At 52.4% G+C, this 19,892-nt stretch overlaps 1 protein-coding gene across 1 annotated transcript in view; it reads left to right on the forward strand.

Moving 5' to 3' along the window:
* The window catches only part of mylkb (myosin light chain kinase b), a gene marked incomplete at its 3' end in the record, with an annotated part of 322,390 nt that overhangs the window by 10,966 nt on the left and 291,532 nt on the right, over positions 1 to 19,892 (forward strand). The window contains exons 4-8 of the mRNA XM_079254281.1: positions 4,633 to 4,680; positions 4,755 to 4,882; positions 5,101 to 5,257; positions 18,628 to 18,818; positions 18,894 to 19,005. Coding sequence (XP_079110407.1) covers positions 4,633 to 4,680; positions 4,755 to 4,882; positions 5,101 to 5,257; positions 18,628 to 18,818; positions 18,894 to 19,005 — 636 coding nt within the window. The remainder of the gene's footprint in view (positions 1 to 4,632; positions 4,681 to 4,754; positions 4,883 to 5,100; positions 5,258 to 18,627; positions 18,819 to 18,893; positions 19,006 to 19,892) is intronic.

The following is a 19,892-nucleotide window of genomic DNA, read 5'->3' on the forward strand; positions in this document are numbered from 1 at the left end:
TCATGAGCGATGCTCCACTGGTCGACGTTCTTCTTCTCTGAAAGTCATGAAAACAAACATCTGCAGGTGCTTGAACGTGCCGTACCTCACATGGAAGCGATCTGCGAGGACACAACCGATGTTCTTCTCGAATCAGACATGTTTTATCACCTCACCAGCGGCCAGAACAGAATATTTATGTAAACAACCAAACATCTGTCCCATAAGGGTCCTTCTGAAGCTCCACAGATGTTTCTGGAAGCTTCTGCAGTCCCTTAAGTTACAGGGTTTATGCAGGATAAATGTTGGTTGTGTTGGACTGGAAGAAGGTCCAGTACATCAGTCTGTGTTCAGCACCAGTAAACAGTCTCAGTCTGGTTTTGCTTTGGTAAACCTGGTCTGGCTGTCACCAGAACCTGTTGCAGCAACAGTGACGCTACTCTGGCGTGAGTTAGCGATGCTAGCATGTAAACCAAGCAGCAACTTCCAGAGGTTAAAAGTGAAACCAGAAGCTGCAGTTCCCCCCTCATCCACTAGGGGCTCCAAAACAGAGCAAATGCCCATAAACCAGAAATAAACACATTTACAGCAGAATTAAAATGAATGAAATGAAAAAAAAAAAAGAAAAAGAAAAATACTTTATTAATCTCCAAAAGGAAATATTGTAGTATACAATAATAATAACTAGAGGAGGTCTTGTTCCGGAGGCTGATGGCTGCTGGCAGGAATGATCTTCTGTATCTTTCAGTCTTACATCGGACCTGAAGAAGCCTCTCACTGAACACACTTTGTTGTTTCCTCACTGTGTTGTGGAGAGGGTGTGAAGAATCCTCCATCATCTTCATCAGCTTGTGCAGCATTCTTCTTTGGACAATCAGCTCCAGCGGCTCCAGAGTTACTCCAAGCACAGAAGCAGCTTTCTGGATCAGTTTGTTGATTCTCTTCAAGTCTCTGGTTCTGATGCTACTACCCCAGCAGATGCTGCAAAGCTGACTGCACTCTCCACAACAGACTTCTAGAAGATATGCAACATCTTGGTGCAGACGTTAAACCATCTCAGCTTCCTTAAGAAGTACAGTCTGCTCTGACCTTTCTTGTAGATGTAGTCAGTGTTGCATTTCCAGTCCAGTTTGTTGTCCAGCTGAACTCCAAGATACTTGTATTCCTCCACCACCTCCACCTCCTCTACCAGGATGGAAACAGTGCTTTGTTTATTCTTCTTCCTCCTGAAGTCAACAATCATCTCTTTTGTTTTGCTGCTATTTAATATGAGATGATTGTCACCGCACCATTTAACAAACTGACTGACCAGTTCTCTGTACTCTGCTTCTTGTCCATCCCTGATACACCCCACAACTGCAGAGTCATCAGAGTATTTCTGCAGATGACAGGACTCAGAGTTGTACTGGAAGTCTGAGGTGTACAGAGTGAAGAGGAATGGCCAGAGTACAGTTCCTTGTGGTGCACCAGTGCTGCTGACCTCCATCTCAGACACACAACCTTTCAGTCTCACAAACTGGGGTCTGTTTGTGAGGTAGTCATAGATCCAGGTGGTTGTGGAGGTATCCACCTGGAATTTATGGAGCTTCTCACATAACAAAGCAGGCTGAATGGTATTAAAAGCACTGAGAAATGAAAGAACATGACCCTCAGAGTGCTGCCTGAATGGTCCAGATGAGAGTGTGCTCTCTGGAGCAGGTATATGATGGCATCTTCAACCCCAAGTCCATTACGATATGCAAACTGGAATGGGTCCTGAAAGGTGTTTACTTGCTTGTTGAGGTGAGCCAGTAAGAGTCTCTCCAGGACTTTCAGGATGTGAGATGTCAGGGCAACTGGTCTGTAGTCACTTGGTTCAGCTGGTTGTGTTTTTTTAGGCACTGGAACAAGGCAGGAGGTTTTCCACAGCACTGGGACTCTATTTTGTCTCAGACTGGTGTTGAAAAGGTGCTGGAGAATCGGACATAGTTGTTCTGAGCAGGTCTTGAGAACTCTGGGACTGACACCATCTGGACCTGCAGCCTTGTTCTGGTTCAGTTTCTCAAGTTGCTTCTTAACCTGATTGCAGGAGACAAACAAGGTGGAGGTCTCAGGATGTCCTGATGTGGAGGGAGATGAAGCTGTGTTCTGGTCCATGACTGAGCTGCAGGGTGACAGATTGGAGGCGTGACAGGACAGCAGTGGGCTTATGGAGGGTGTGTGGTCTGTTGGGCTGGAGGTAGGGGGTGAACTGAACCTGGTGAAGAATATGTTCAGCTCATTAGCTCTGTCCAGACCTCCATCAGGCTGGTCCCCCTTTAACTTGAAGCCGGTGATCTTCTTCATTCCAGACCACACATCCCTCAGGTTATTCTGCTGGAGCTGACTTTCTAACTTCTTCCTGTAGTCCTCCTTGCACTTCTTAGTTTGGGTTTTAAGTTGTTTTTGTGTTGCCCTCAATAACTCCCTGTCTCCATCCCTGAAGGCTTTCTTTTTGATGTTCAGCAGCTTTTTCAGGTCACTGGTGATCCAGGGTTTGTTATTGGGGAAGCACCTCACTGTTCTTGTTGGGACGATGCTGTCCACACAGAAGTTTATGTAATCTGTCACACACTCAGTCATGGCGTTGATGTCGTCTCCATGAGGTTCACAGAGGACGTTCCAGTCTGTAGCCTCAAAGCCTCCTCTAAGAGCATCTTCAGCTTCAGCAGACCAGATTTTGATAGTCTTTGTGATGACTGGTTGCTGCTGAACGATGGGCTTGTAGGTGGAGGTGAGAAGAACCAGATTATGGTCAGATCTTCCTAAAGGAGGCAGGGCAGAACAACTGGATCCATTATTCATATTTGCATAAAATAAGTCCAACATCTTATTTTCTCTGGTGGAGCAGCTGACAAACTGCTGGAATGTTGGTAGAGTTGCAGAGAGGGAGACGTTGTTGAAGTCTCCGGAGATCGCCATGAATGAGTTTGGATGCTGTGTTTGTAGCCGAGCAACGACGGAGCTGATGACATCACAGGCTGTGTCTGGTGCGGTACCAGGTATTATATAAACCGCTACCAGAATAACACAGGTAAACTCTCTGGGTAAATAATATGGACGGAAGCTCACAGCTAACAGTTCCATGTCCCTTGTGCATATCTTCTCCTTGACAGTAACATGTCCAGGATGACACCAACGCTGGTTAACCAGCACTGCAATTCCACCACCCTTTAGCTTTCCGCTGTGTTGTCTACTGCGGTCTGCACAGACCGTTTTAAAGCCCGGTACAGACACATTACAGTCAGGGATGTGTTCATGCAGCCATGTCTCGGTGAAGCACATAATACTGCTCTCTCTGTATTCTTTCTGAGACCTTGTTAGCATCTCCAGCTCGTCTGTTTTGTTAGCTAGCGATCTCACATTACCCATGATGACGGTCGGGAGAAATGGTTTAAATCTCCATCGCTTTCTCCTCTGTCTCACTCCCGCTCTGCATCCTCTTCTCTTTCTTTTCAACTCCATCGGGATTTGATGTGTTGTTTTGCTGATAATCCTGATTTGGGAGAGTTTAATCAGTTGATCCCGATTGTAAACAAGTCTTTCGTTGCCATGGAGACTCATCACAACAAGTCTTGAAAAAGCAAAAATATGCAGAAAAAAAACTCCTTGCAGCACACCCTCCGAACCGGCACGAAATCCTCAGAAAAAAAAGACCTAATTTGAGGTAATATCTATGTGAGAAAAGTTTGTACTTCAAAAAAATCAAGATAGCAAGTCAGAGCTACTACAGTTTGCTGCCAACAGACGGCGCAATCTAGAATGGAATGAAATAAACATGTTTACAGCAGAAATAAACATGTTTACAGCAGAACTAAAAATGTTTACAGCAGAAATAAACACGTTTAAAGCAGAAATAAACATGTGGGCTGTAGCCCGGGGCTGTCCCCCTCCTTTCATGAGGGCTGGGCTAACCAGGATTTGTTGCTGCGGTGGTGATTGAGCCCATGCCCTGGTACTTGATGTGTGGGTATTTGGGTGTGTGAATGTGTGGGGGAGGGGTGTGTGTGTGTGTTTAGACATGTGTAGGTGGGTGTGTCGGAGAAGTGTAGTGGCGTATGAGTGGGGTGTGTCTATGGGGGAATGTGCTGAATCCATGTGTGGGGGGAATTTTTTTCATCTGTAAGTAATTTAATCTCGAAATTCGTCCCGTTAACAACATGACTTAGCTTTAGCCCGCTTACCTCCATTAGCTGGTTAGCTCCTGTTATCTCCGGGTTAGCTCGGTTAGCTCTTAGCTACAGAAAGCTCGGAGTTCGCTCGATGTCAATCCTCCACCATGACGCTCACAGCCCCCCTCTTAACTCCACCTCTTTGCCCATATTGGTATTTTCCGGGTGAGATGACGCGCATGCCCCTGCCAAGATGGTGATGGTAGGAACCGCCCACCGAGCTTCATTTCAGCTCTTCAGAAACCTACGGGTGACGTCACGGAGGCTCCGCCCATCTTTTATATACAGTGAATGACGTAAACACAACTTCCATCCAATCAGCTTCCGTCTGAGATGATGTCTTATTAGCAGCTAACAATGCTGTGAACTGATCATTTATGACTTATCAATTACTAACTGACTGGATGTTTTCAGCATCATCAGGTTGATTAGCCATCTGACTTTGGTTTGTTTCCTCCTTCAGGTGAAGCCAGAATCAAGAAACCGACTCCAAAGACTCCGCCCAAACAAGGTGATGTCCACCTGCTGACTTGCTCAGATCTGTTTAAATTGCTGATAAGTGATGATTGATTATTGCGTGTGCAGTTCTGCCTCCTCAGATCCTGCAGTTTCCAGAGGACATGAAGATCCTGGCTGGGGAGAAGGTGGAGATCCTCTGTAGGTTCTCTGGTGCTCCACCCATCACCTGCACGTGGCTGAAGTTCAGGAAACCCGTGAGACATAAAGACACACATTTATTGATCTTTGTTAATAAGTTCTGCAAAAGGAAGTTGGTTTCATTCCAGAAGCTGTCGGTGGAGACATGTGAAGGTTTGATCATGGGACTTGCTGTGATGTCATTAAAAGATGATGTGTATTTATCAGGAGACAGAAACATGAGACAGTTTCAGGACAATGACACCACAACTTCTCCATGTTCTTTGCGTCTCAGATCCAGGACGGATCCGCCGACATCTCCATAGAAACCAGAGATGGCAGCAGTAAATTGACCATCAGCAGCGGTCAGCAGGAACACTGCGGCTGTTACACCATCGAGCTGAGGAACAGTTACGGCCTCCGGCAGGCCGCTCTCAACCTCACCATTGTTGGTATGAGACCCTCTGAACCCGGCAGCTTGTGGTTCACTTTCACTTCTAGTTTTAGTTTGTTTTGGTATCCAGTTAAACATAATTCTATAGAAAAACTTCCCGCAAAGTCCCGCCGTATGCAGATGTCTGCCTACCGTGCGGTTCCATACATACGGAGACGGGTCCCACTGTAGGACGGGTCCTATTGTACGGAGATGGGTCCCACTGTAGGACGGGTCCTACCGTACGGAGACGGGTCCTACCGTTCGGAGACGGGTCCTGTGTACGGAGACGGGTCCCACTGGAGGAAGGGTCCTACCGTATAGAGACGGATCCCACTGTAGGACGGATCCTACCGTATAGAGATGGGTCCTACCATATGGAGACGGGTCCCACTGTAGGACAGGTCCTACCCTAAGGAGACGGGTCCCACTGTAGGACGAGTCCTACCCTTCGGAAAAAGGTCCCACTGCAGGAAGGGTCCTACCGTATGGAAACGGGTCCCACTGTAGGACGGGCCCTACCGTACGGAGACCGATCCTACCATACAGAGACTGGTCCTACCGTACGGAGACCGGTCCTACCGTACGGAGACAGGTCCCAATGTAGGACGGATCCTGCCGTACGGAGACCGGTCCTACCATACGGAGACGGGTACTACGGTACGGAGACGGGTCCCACTGTAGGACGGGTCCAAACGTACGGAGACGGGTCCCACTGTAGGACGGGTCCTACCGTACGGAGACGGGTCCTAATGTATGGAGACCGATCCTACCGTACAGAGACTGGTCCTACCGTACAGAGACCGATCCTACCGTACGGAGACTGGTCCTACCGTACGGAGACCGGTCCTACCGTACGGAGACAGGTCCCAATGTAGGACGGATCCTGCCGTACGGAGACCGGTCCTACCATACGGAGACGGGTACTACGGTACGGAGACGGGTCCCACTGTAGGACGGGTCCTACCGTACGGAGACGGGTCCTACCATACGGAGACGGGTCCTACCGTATGGAGACGGGTCCCAATGTAAGACGGGTCCTACCGTACGTAGACGGGTCCTACCGTTCGGAGACGGGTCCTGTGTACGGAGACGGGTCCCACTGGAGGAAGGGTCCTACCGTATAGAGACGGATCCCACTGTAAGACGGATCCTACCGTATAGAGATGGGTCCTACCATATGGAGACGGGTCCCACTGTAGGACAGGTCCTACCCTAAGGAGACAGGTCCCACTGTAGGACGAGTCCTACCCTTCGGAAAAAGGTCCCACTGCAGGAAGGGTCCTACCGTATGGAAACGGGTCCCACTGTAGGACGGGCCCTACCGTACGGAGACCGATCCTACCGTACAGAGACTGGTCCTACCGTACGGAGACCGGTCCCACCGTACGGAGACAGGTCCCAATGTAGGACGGATCCTGCCGTACGGAGACCGGTCCTACCATACGGAGACGGGTACTACGGTACGGAGACGGGTCCCACTGTAGGACGGGTCCAAACGTACGGAGACGGGTCGCACTGTAGGACGGGTCCTACCGTACGGAGACGGGTCCTAATGTATGGAGACGGGTCCTACCGTACGGAGACAGGTCCCAATGTAGGACGGATCCTGCCGTACGGAGACCGGTCCTACCGTACGGAGACGGGTCCCACTGTAGGACGGGTCCAAACGTACGGAGACGGGTCCCACTGTAGGACGGGTCCTACCGTACGGAGACGGGTCCTAATGTATGGAGACGGGTCCTACCGTATAGAGACAGGTCCCACTGTAGTATGGGTCCTACCGTACGGTTCCAGCCATACGGAGACGGGTCCCATTGTAGGACGGGTCCTACCGTACGGAGACGGGTCCTACCGTATGGAGACGGGTCCTACCGTACGCAGACGGGTCCTACCGTACGCAGACAGGTCCTACCATACAGAGACGGGTCCTACCGTACGGAGACAGGTCCTACCATACGGAGACAGGTCCCACTGTAGGACGGGTCCTACCGTACGGAGATGGGTCGCACTGGAGGACGGGTCCTACTGTATGGAGACGGGTCCCACTGTGGGACGGGTCCTACCATACGGAGACGGGTCCCACTGTAGGACGGGTCCTACCGTATGGAGACGGTTCCGACTGTATAACGGGTCCTACTGTATGGAGACGGGTCCCACTGGAGGACAGGCCCTTCCGTATGGAGACGGGTCCTACCATACGGAGACGGGTCCCACTGTAGGACGGGTCCTACCGTATGGAGACGGTTCCGACTGTATAACGGGTCCTACTGTATGGAGACGGGTCCCACTGGAGGACAGGCCCTTCCGTACGGAGACGGGTCCTACCATACGGAGACGGGTCCCACTGTAGGACGGGTCCTATTGTACGGAGATGGGTCCCACTGTAGGACGGGTCCTACCGTATGGAGACGGGTCCCACTGTATAACGGGTCCTACTCTATGGAGACGGGTCCCACTGTAGCACGGGTCCTACCGTACAGAGACGGGTCCCACTGTAGGACGGGTCCTACCGTACGGAGACGGGTCCCACTGTAGGACGGGTCCTACCGTACGGAGACAGGTCCTACTGTAGAACGGGTCCTACCGTACGGAGACGGGTCCCACTGTAGAACGGGTCCTACCGTACGGAGACGGGTCCCACTGTAGAACGGGTCCTACCGTACGGAGACGGGTCCCACTGTAGGATGGGTCCTACTGTACGGAGACGGGTCCTACCGTATCGAGACGGGTTCCACTGTAGGACGGGTCCTACCGTACAGAGATGGGTCCTACTGTACGGAGACGGGTCCCAATGTAGGACGGGTCTTACCATACGGAGACAGGTCCTACCGTACGGGGACGGGTACCACTGTAGGACGGGTCCTACCGTACGGAGATGGGTCGCACTGGAGGACGGGTCCTACTGTATGGAGACGGGTCCCACTGTGGGACGGGTCCTACCATACGGAGACGGGTCCCACTGTAGGACGGGTCCTACCATACCAGATGGTTCCTACCGTACGGAGACGGGTCCCACCGTAGGACGGGTCCTATTGTACGGAGATGGGTCCCACTGTAGGACGGGTCCTACCGTATGGAGACGGGTCCCACTGTATAACGGGTCCTACTCTATGGAGACGGGTCCCACTGTAGCACGGGTCCTACCGTACAGAGATGTTTCCTACTGTATGGAGACGGGTCCTACCTTACGGAGACGGGTCCCACTGTAGGACGGGTCCTACTCTACGGAGACGGGTCCCACTGTAGGACGGGTCCTACCGTACGGAGACGGGTCCCACTGTAGGACGGGTCCTACCGTACGGAGACAGGTCCTACTGTAGAACGCGTCCTACCGTACGGAGACGGGTCCCACTGTAGGATGGGTCCTACTGTACGGAGACGGGTCCCACTGTTGAACGGGTCCTACTGTACGGAGACGGGTCCCACTGTAGGACGGGTCCTACCGTACGGAGACAGGTCCTACTGTAGAACGCGTCCTACCGTACGGAGACGGGTCCCACTGTAGGATGGGTCCTACTGTACGGAGACGGGTCCCACTGTTGAACGGGTCCTACTGTACGGAGGCGGGTCCTACCGTATCAAGACGGGTTCCACTGTAGGACGGGTCCTACCGTACGGAGACGGGTCCCAATGTAGGACGGGTCTTACCATACGGAGACAGGTCCTACCGTACGGGGACGGGTACCACTGTAGGACGGGTCCTACCGTACGGAGATGGGTCGCACTGGAGGACGGGTCCTACTGTATGGACACAGGTCCCATTGTAGGACGGGTTCTACCGTATGGTTACAGCCATTTGGAGATGGGTCCCACTGTAGGACGTGTCCTACCGTACGGAGATGGGTCGCACTGGAGGACGGGTCCTACTGTATGGAGACGGGTCCCACTGTGGGACGGGTCCTACCATACGGAGACGGGTCCCACTGTAGGACGGGTCCTACCATACCAGATGGGTCCTACCGTACGGAGACGGGTCCCACCGTAGGATGGGTCCTACCGTGTGGAGACGGGTCCCACTGTCAAACGGGTCCTACTGTATGGAGACGGGTCCCACTGGAGGACAGGCCCTTCCGTACAGAGACGGGTCCTACCATACGGAGACGGGTCCCACTGTAGGACGGGTCCTACTCTGTGGAGACGGGTCCCACTGTAGCACGGGTCCTACCGTACAGAGATGTTTCCTACTGTACGGAGACGGGTCCTACCGTACGGAGACTGGTCCCACTGTAGGACGGGTCCTACTGTACGGAGACGGGTCCCACTGTAGGACGGGTCCTACTGTACGGAGACGGGTCCCACTGTAGGACGAGTCTCACCGTACGGAGATGTGTCCTACCGTACGGAGACGGTTCCTACTGTAGGACGGGTCCTACCGTACGGAGACGGGTCCTAACGTATGGAGACGGGTCCTACCGTATGGAGACAGGTCCCACTGTAGTATGGGTCCTACCGTACGGTTTCAGCCATACGGAGATGGGTCCCATTGTAGGACGGGTTCTACCGTACGGAGAAGGGTCCTACCGTACGCAGACAGGTCCTACCATACGGAGACGGGTCCTGCTGTACGGAGATGGGTCCCACTGTAGGACGGGTCCTACCGTACGGAGATGGGTCGCACTGGAGGACGGGTCCCACTGTATGGAGACGGGTCCCACTGTGGGATGGGTCCTACCATACGGAGACGGGTCCCACTGTAGGACGGGTCCTACTGTACGGAGACGGGTCCCACTGTAGGACGAGTCTCACCGTACGGAGATGTGTCCTACCGTACGGAGACGGTTCCTACTGTAGGACGGGTCCTACCGTACGGAGACGGGTCCTAACGTATGGAGACGGGTCCTACCGTATGGAGACAGGTCCCACTGTAGTATGGGTCCTACCGTACGGTTTCAGCCATACGGAGATGGGTCCCATTGTAGGACGGGTTCTACCGTACGGAGAAGGGTCCTACCGTACGCAGACAGGTCCTACCATACGGAGACGGGTCCTGCTGTACGGAGATGGGTCCCACTGTAGGACGGGTCCTACCGTACGGAGATGGGTCGCACTGGAGGACGGGTCCCACTGTATGGAGACGGGTCCCACTGTGGGATGGGTCCTACCATACGGAGACGGGTCCCACTGTAGGACGGGTCCTACCATACGGAGATGGGTCCTACCGTACGGAGATGGGTCCCACCGTAGGACGGGTCCTACCGTAAGGAGACGGCTCCCACTGTAGCACGGGTTCTACCGGAGAAAGACGGGTCCCACTGTAGGACGGATTCAACTGTACGGTGACGTGTTTTACCGTGCGGAGACGGGTCCTACCATATGGAGACGGGTCCCACTGTAGGACGGGTCCTACCGTACGGAGACGGGTCCCACTGTAGAACGGGTCCTACCGTACGGAGACGGGTCCTACCGTATCGAGACGGGTCCTACTGTACGGAGGCGGGTCCTACCGTATCGAGACGGGTCCTACTGTACGGAGGCGGGTCCTACCGTATCGAGACGGGTTCCACTGTAGAACGGGTCCTACTGTACGGAGACGGGACCCACTGTAGGACGGGTCTTACCGTACGGAGATGGGTCCTACCGTACGGGGACGGTTACCACTGTAGGACGGGTCCTAGCGTATGGAGACGGTCCCATTGTAGGACGGGTCCTACCGTATGGTTCCAGCCATTCGGAGATGGGTCCCACTGTAGGACGGGTCCTACTGTACGGAGACGGGTCCCACTGTTGGACGGGTCCTACCGTGTGGAGACGGTTCCTACTGTGTGGAGACGGGTCCCACTGTAGGACGGGTCCTACCGTACGGAGACGGGTCCTAACGTACAGAGACGGGTCCTACCATACAGAGACGGGTCCTACCATATGGAGGCATGTCGCACTGTAGGACGGGTCCTACCGTACGGAGACGGGTCCCACTGTAGGACGGGTCCTACCGTACGGAGACGGGTCCCACTGTAGGATGGGTCCTACTGTACGGAGACGGGTCCTACCGTATGGAGACGGGTCCCACTGTAGGACGGGTCCTACCTTACGGAGACGGGTCCTCCCGTACCGAAACAGGTCCCACTGCAGGACCAGTCCTTCCATATGGAGACGGGTCCCACTGTAGGACGAGTCCTACCGTATGGAGACGGGTCCTCCCGTACGGAGACATGTCCCACTGTAGGACGGGTACTACAGTATGGAGACAGGTCCCATTGTAGGACGGGTCCTACCATACAGTTCCAGCCATTCGGAGATGGGTCCCACTGAAGGACGGGTGCTACCGAACGGTTCCAGCCATACGGAGACAGGTCCCACTGTAGCACGGGTTCTACCGGAGAAAGACGGGTCCCACTGTAGGACGGATTCTACCGTACGGTGACGTGTCTTACCGTGCGGAGACGGGTCCTACCATATGGAGACGGGTCCCACTGTAGGATGGGTCCTACTGTAAGGAGGCGGGTCCTACCGTATCGAGACTGGTTCCACTGTAGGACGGTTTCACCGTACGGAGACGGGTCCTACCGTACGGAGACGGGTCCCACTGTAGGACGGGTCCTACCGTACGGAGACGGGTCCCACTGTAGGATGGGTCCTACTGTACGGAGACGGGTCCTACCGTATGGAGACGGGTCCCACTGTAGGACGGGTCCTACCTTACGGAGACGGGTCCTCCCGTACCGAAACAGGTCCCACTGCAGGACCAGTCCTTCCATATGGACACGGGTCCCACTGTAGGACGAGTCCTACCGTATGGAGACGGGTCCTCCCGTACGGAGACATGTCCCACTGTAGGATAGGTCTTACCGTACGGAGACGGGTCCTACCATATGGAGACGAGTCCTACCATATGGAGACAGGTCCCACTGTAGGACAGGTACTACAGTATGGAGACAGGTCCCATTGTAGGACGGGTCCTACCGTACAGTTCCAGCCATTCGGAGATGGGTCCCACTGAAGGACGGGTTCTACCGGAGAAAGACGGGTCCCACTGTAGGACGGATTCTACCGTACTTTGACGTGTCTTACCGTGCGGAGACGGGTCCTACCATATGGAGACGGGTCCCACTGTAGGATGGGTCCTACCGTACGGAGACGGGTCCCACTGTAGGATGGGTCCTACTGTACGGAGACGGGTCCTACCGTATGGAGACGGATCTCACTGTAGGACGGGTCCTACCTTACGGAGACGGGTCCTCCCGTACCGAAACAGGTCCCACTGCAGGACCAGTCCTTCCATATGGACACGGGTCCCACTGTAGGACGAGTCCTACCGTATGGAGACGGGTCCTCCCGTACGGAGACATGTCCCACTGTAGGATAGGTCTTACCGTACGGAGACGGGTCCTACCATATGGAGACGAGTCCTACCATATGGAGACAGGTCCCACTGTAGGACGGGTACTACAGTATGGAGACAGGTCCCATTGTAGGACGGGTCCTACCGTACAGTTCCAGCCATTCGGAGATGGGTCCCACTGAAGGACGGGTTCTACCGGAGAAAGACGGGTCCCACTGTAGGACGGATTCTACCGTACTTTGACGTGTCTTACCGTGCGGAGACGGGTCCTACCATATGGAGACGGGTCCCACTGTAGGATGGGTCCTACTGTAAGGAGGCGGGTCCTACCGTATCGAGACGGGTTCCACTGTAGGACGGTTTCACCGTACGGAGACGGGTCCTACCGTACGGAGACGGGTCCCACTGTAGGACGGGTCCTACCGTACGGAGACGGGTCCCACTGTAGGACGGGTCCTACCGTACGGAGACGGGTCCCACTGTAGGACGGGTCTTACCGTACGGAGACAGGTCCTACCGTACGGGGACGGGTACCACTGTAGGACTGGTCCTAGCGTATGGAGACGGGTCCTACCGTATGGAGACAGGTCCCATTGTAGGACGGGTCCTACCGTACGGTTCCAGCCATTCGGAGATGGGTCCCACTGTAGGACGGGTCCTACTGTACGGAGACGGGTCCCACTGTACGATGGGTCCTACCGTACAGAGATGGGTCCCACTGTAGGACGGGTCTTACAGTACGGAGACGGGTCCCACTGTAGGACGAGTCTCACCGTACGGAGATGGGTCCTACCGTACGGAGACGGTTCCTACTGTGTGGAGACGGGTCCCACTGTAGGACGGGTCCTAGGGACGGAGACGGGTCCTAACGTACAGAGACGGGTCCTACCATACAGAGACGGGTCCTACCATATGGAGACATGTCCCACTGTAGGACGGGTCTTACAGTACGGAGACGGGTCCCACTGTAGGACGAGTCTCACCGTACGGAGATGGGTCCTACCGTACGGAGACGGTTCCTACTGTGTGGAGACGGGTCCCACTGTAGGACGGGTCCTAGGGACGGAGACGGGTCCTACCGTACAGAGACGGGTCCTACCATACAGAGACGGGTCCTACCATATGGAGACATGTCCCACTGTAGGACGGGTCCTACCGTACGGAGACGGGTCCCACTGTAGGATGGGTCCTACCGTACGGAGATGGGTCCCACTGTAGGATGGGTCCTACGGTACGGAGACGGGTCCTACCGTATGGAGACGGGTCCCACTGTAGGACGGGTCCTACCTTACGGAGACGGGTCCTACCGTACCAAAACGGGTCCCACTGCAGGACAAGTCCTTCCATATGGACACGGGTCCCACTGTAGGACGGGTCCTAGCGTACGGAGACGGGTCCCACTGTAGGACGGGTCCTACTGTACGGAGACGGGTCCCACTGTACGATGGGTCCTACCGTACAGAGATGGGTCCCACTGTAGGACGGGTCTTACAGTACGGAGACGGGTCCCACTGTAGGACGAGTCTCACCGTACGGAGATGGGTCCTACCGTACGGAGACGGTTCCTACTGTGTGGAGACGGGTCCCACTGTAGGACGGGTCCTAGGGACGGAGACGGGTCCTAACGTACAGAGACGGGTCCTACCATACAGAGACGGGTCCTACCATATGGAGACATGTCCCACTGTAGGACGGGTCTTACAGTACGGAGACGGGTCCCACTGTAGGACGAGTCTCACCGTACGGAGATGGGTCCTACCGTACGGAGACGGTTCCTACTGTGTGGAGACGGGTCCCACTGTAGGACGGGTCCTAGGGACGGAGACGGGTCCTACCGTACAGAGACGGGTCCTACCATACAGAGACGGGTCCTACCATATGGAGACATGTCCCACTGTAGGACGGGTCCTACCGTACGGAGACGGGTCCCACTGTAGGATGGGTCCTACCGTACGGAGATGGGTCCCACTGTAGGATGGGTCCTACGGTACGGAGACGGGTCCTACCGTACGGAGATGGGTCCCACTGTAGGACGGGTCCTACCTTACGGAGACGGGTCCTACCGTACCAAAACGGGTCCCACTGCAGGATAAGTCCTTCCATATGGACACGGGTCCCACTGTAGGACGGGTCCTAGCGTACGGAGACGGGTCCCACTGTAGGACGGGTCCTACTGTACGGAGACTGGTCCCACTGTAGGACGGGTCCTACTGTACGGAGACTGGTCCCACTGTAGGACGGGTCCTACTGTACGGAGACTGGTCCCACTGTAGGACGGGTTCTACCGGACAACGATGGGTCCCACTTTAGGACGGGTCCTAGCATACGGAGACGGGTCCCGCAGTTCGCAGCGGTCGTCATGCTGTGCAGAAATGTCATTCTGTCCAGGAGATCTACAGAGGACAGCAGACATCGGGCCAGCTCATGAGGACAAGAATAGTTGAACAGCTATCTTGGCTCAGGTCTACCAGTAAAAACTGTGTGGACTCAGATATGAGTGTCCTGACCCATGTTTGGTATACTGATCCAGGACTGGTTCCCGAAAAAACCCAAACACGTCAACAGTCCTTAAAACAATGTGTGTGTGGCTGGTGTTGAGTAATAAACAGGTTATCATGAGGAACGTGAAAAATTTGTTTTTTAGTTCAAAAAAGTCCCCAAATATGAACATTGTGATTGAAATATTTATTTCAAATATGAAAATAAAATTAAATAAAAATCAAAAAGGCAAAAAATGTGTACAAAAATAAGACATACAAATACAAATAAGAAAAGCTTACAGATATACTATATTAATCCCCCAAAAGAAATTCTACTTTTCAGCAGCTTGACAACATATGAAATCCAGCCAATAAGTTTAACACACGAATCAAAATGCTGAGGCAAAAATATGACTTTAGAATAAAAACACAATTGTAAAATAAAATAAAACTAGAAAAAAATTGGAGCGCGCAAACCTCTGCTAAAGCCTTAAAAACTTCCTGATCCAAATAGTTATCCGGATCAGAACCAAAATTGAAATCACTTCTTTCTTTTTTACATTTCTAACAAGTCCTGAATATTTCATGAAAATTATCCATAACTTCTATTCTATTCTATTCTATTCTACAGTCATTTAGACGCTTTTATCCAAAGCGACTTACATATGAGTGAGAACAACACAAGCAGGGAATCAAACAGTAGAGGACATGGTAGGAAGGTTCTGGTGGACTGTCCAGTTGGACGCAGGTCCTTCCATGAAGCTACAGGCTTTTTTTTCCAAATAACTAATCCCATAAAGTTTGTTGTAAAGAACTGGGCTAATTTCTCCAACTTTCCAACAAATACAGCTAAACTAAGTGTTGAAGTTCTCCTTGAAGAGCTGAGTCTTCAGCTGGGTCTTAAAAGTAGACAGGGACTCTGCAGAGCAGACAGAGTTTGGGAGATCATTCCACCATCGTGGAACAACAGAGGAAAAGAGTCTGGCTGGTGGTTTAGTCCCACGTTGTGGTGGTAACACGAGGCGTCTTCCACTGGTGGAACGTAGCTGTGGAGAGGGAGTGTAGGTCTGGATTAGGGAGTGAAGGTAGACGGGAGCTGTTTGAGTTGTTTTGTGAACCAGAAGCAAAGCTTTAAATTTGATGCTCTGCAACTGGAAACCAGTGAAGTGGGATCAGCAGCGGAGTGACAGGAACCAGTTTGGGCTGGTTGAAGACCAGACGCGCTGCTGGTTCTGGATCATCTGCAGAGGTTTAACCAGCATGCAGGCAGACCTGCCAGTAGGGAACTGCAGTAAGCTAATGACCAGAACCTGAACCAGAAGCTGAGTCATGAGTTCTGTCAGGTACGTCTGATTCTCTTGATGTTGTAGAGAGCATATCGGCAGGTACGGGCAACCGAGGCAACTTGGACCTGCTGGTCACGACACCCAGATTCCAAGCAACAGGAACAAGTGTGACAGAGTCAAGCTTCACACATATCTGTGGAGGTAAGGAAGGATCGGCTGGACAGACAATGAGCTCTGTCTTGGACAGATGGAGCTGAAGGTGGCGATCCTTCATCCATGCAGAGATATCAGCAAGACAAGCTGATATTCTCATGAAACGTTGTGTCGTCTGGTGGGAAGGAGAGGAAAAGCTGAGTGTCATCTGCATAGCAGTGGTAGGAGAAGCCATGAGAGCTTCTAACTGCACCGAGTGAGGAGGTGTATGGTGGAAAGAGAAGAGGGCCGAGCACCGATCCCTGAGGCTCCCCTGTTTTCATGTGATCTGGACACTTCTCCTCACCAGGATACTCTGAAGGATCTTCCTGAGAGGTAGGACGTGGACCAGGAGAGGACAGATCCAGAGATGCCGAGCTCAGAGAGTGGAGAGGAGAACCTGATGGTTGCTGGAAGACAGAGGGAAAGACAGCGGATTCCAGAGAGGAGATGATAATATGGGTCACTGCAGATTGATTGGAGGTAAAATGCTCTGCAGGATGTCGGTAGGGACCGGATCCAGAGGACAGCTAGTGGCTTTAGAGTTGACTAGAAGTTTAGAGACTTGGTCCTCATTCAGAGGGCAGAAAGAGCAAAGTGAGGCACCACTAGCTGGATGTGGTGGACTGAGCTGGTCAGGCTCAGAGAAGTGATTCCTGATGGTAGCAACCTTTTCAGTAAAACAGGAAGCCAACATGTCTGCAGTCAGCGTGGCGGGAGGCTGAGCAGCTGCTGGAGAAAGAAGACAGTTAAAGGCCATGAACAGCTGCCGTGTGTTGGGAGCTTTGTGGATCTGCTTCTGATAGAAGTCTATGTTGGCAGCCGTCAGGCTGGATGTGAAGACTGAGAGGTTCTGCTGGGACTCTGACAAGTCAGGGACTTCTTTTCTTTCTGCTGGCCTGAGACCTGCTCTGTGACGTCTCAATGAGCCATGGACTGGGAGGGTTTAGTCTGGCTGCTTCAGACAGCAGAGGACAGAGTTTGTCCAGAGAGGAGGCCAGAGAGGAGCAGAGTGTTTCTGGAGCCTCCTTAACAGACAGGAAGGAGGAGTCTGAGTGGGAAGGGACGCTAGAGGAAACCTGCCCACACAGCTGTGTAGGGGTGACATCCCAGCTTTCTGTGCTAGGAAACCAGCTTTGGAGCCTCCTGAGTGTCATGAGGAAGGAGGGCTGAGAATGTGACCAGGAGGTGGTCTGAGAAGTGCAGGGGGGGACTGGCAGATCAGCTGTGGACCAGTTTCTGATCAGGACCAGATCCATAGTGCTGCCAGCTTTGTATGTTGGAGGAGTCTGGACCAGTCTGAGACTGGAAGAGGTAATGAGATCCAGAAAGTCATTTCCTGTTTAACTGATGATCATGTCTCCATGGCAACCAGCGGTGTCCATCATCAGGTATGTCAGAGAGTAACACGTCCATTTCAGAGATAACATGGTTCATATTGCCTCCTGGAGGGCAATATATGACCAGAATGTATGTATTGGTAGGTGCAGAAACCTTAATTGCATGATATTCGAGTGCCAAGTAGGAAGCCATGCGCAGAGAGGTGTACCAGAGGTGTTTTACCAGACAAACGCTGGTAAAAACATGACGTCCTTGGCGGAGGTAGTAGAACTTATAAACGCCCACTGCTTCTCCCTACATAAAACATAACCATGATCCTGTTAGAACTAAAAAGAAACAGAATATCCCCCATGCACTTCGTGCTCCCAACACCTCCCTCATCCCTTCACCTGAAAACAGGGGCTTTCCACCTCGTTCTGAGGCGTTTGGACCCTCTCCCCGGGGATCATGAGATCCCCGGATCTCACCCTGCTGACAGGAACACAGAAATCTCTCATGCTTGTTGGAACTAAGGGGAGAACAAAGCAATTTTTTCTCCTCAAATGATCATTTCTGTCATGAACAGTGAATCATTTCTGTCTGTTCCAAGGAATAGATCCTGTGTAGCTTGGAACATTATTTAGGTTGATTTGCCACAATGTCTGTAAATTTAAGTCATGTTGACGTGATGCATAAATAAACAGGAGAAGAATATAAACATGAAAAAAACAAAACCGAAGTGATAGTGGAGGGATGTGGTTTCCTGTAGCACCTCTGCAGGCCAAACGTCCAGCTGGGGTCCCCCCTCACCTATGTCCCCTCCCTGTAGACAAACCCGACCCCCCAGCAAAGGTCCCTGCAGCCTCGGACATGCGGCGGTCCAGTCTGACACTGTCGTGGTACGGGCCAACATACGACGGGGGCAGCGCCGTCCAGTCCTACAACCTGGAGATCTGGGATTCTGTGGAGCAGCAGTGGACACACCTTGTGTCCTGCAACAGCACATCCTACAATGTCCAGGTGTGTCCTTCCTCCTGCTCAGACTCTCCTCACACCTCCTCTTCCTCAAGCTAAACTCCTCCTGTTTGTTCCTAGAACCTTCTTCCAGAACGACAGTACAAGTTTCGTGTGCGGGCCCAGAACATCTACGGTGTTGGAGAACCGAGTGCCGAGTCTGAAGCGGTGACCATGGGACTGGTGGACGATGGTGAGAAGTAAACACAGATCAGCTGTTCTAGTCCAGTTAAATCCATCGTGTGATCCATGAGTTCATGCTGACACCTGCAGGTTCGACCAGCTCCATCTCCGTCCTGGTCTCATTTGAACATGAATAGCTGCTTAATTTCCATGTTTTCTGCTTTATATGAAACATCACCCAAAGAATGAGTTTTAAGGAACTGGCTTTTTCCGGTTACCCCACTGGTTTTACACCCCATTAAAATAGGTCGAAATTAAAATATTTTTAGTGGTGGATGATTGCTGGTTTATTGGTATGAGATGAGAATCCTACCAGAATCTGAAACTGAAACAGAACATTTTGAAAGCTTGAAAAGTATTTCAGTCTGACAAAAAGTTTGAATCTCTACAAGCAGAACCAAACTGAAGCAGCAAGAAAACACTCATGAGACTCGTTAAAGTCGTGAGACTCATAAAAGACGTGAGACTCGTTAAACACGTGAGACTCGTTAAAGTCGTAAAACTCATTAACGTCATGAGACTCATTAAAGTTGTGAGACTCATTAAAGTTGTGAGACTCGTTAAAGACGTGAAACTCGTTAAAGTCGTGAGACTTGTTAAAGTCATGAGACTCATTAAAGTCATGAGACTCGTTAAAGACGTGAGACTTGTTAAAGTCATGAGACTCGTTAAAGACATGACTCGTTAAAGACATGAGACTCATTAAAGTCATGAGACTCGTTAAAGACATGAGACTCGTTAAAGTCATGAGACTCGTTAAAGACATGACTCGTTAAAGACATGAGACTCATTAAAGTCATGAGACTCGTTAAAGACATGAGACTCGTTAAAGTAATGAGACTCGTTAAAGACGTGAGACTCGTTAAAGTCATGAGACTCGTTAAAGACATAAGACTC

This window comes from Telmatherina bonti (assembly GCF_933228915.1).
Source record: "Telmatherina bonti genome assembly, chromosome: 15".
Lineage (NCBI taxonomy): Eukaryota > Metazoa > Chordata > Actinopteri > Atheriniformes > Telmatherinidae > Telmatherina > Telmatherina bonti.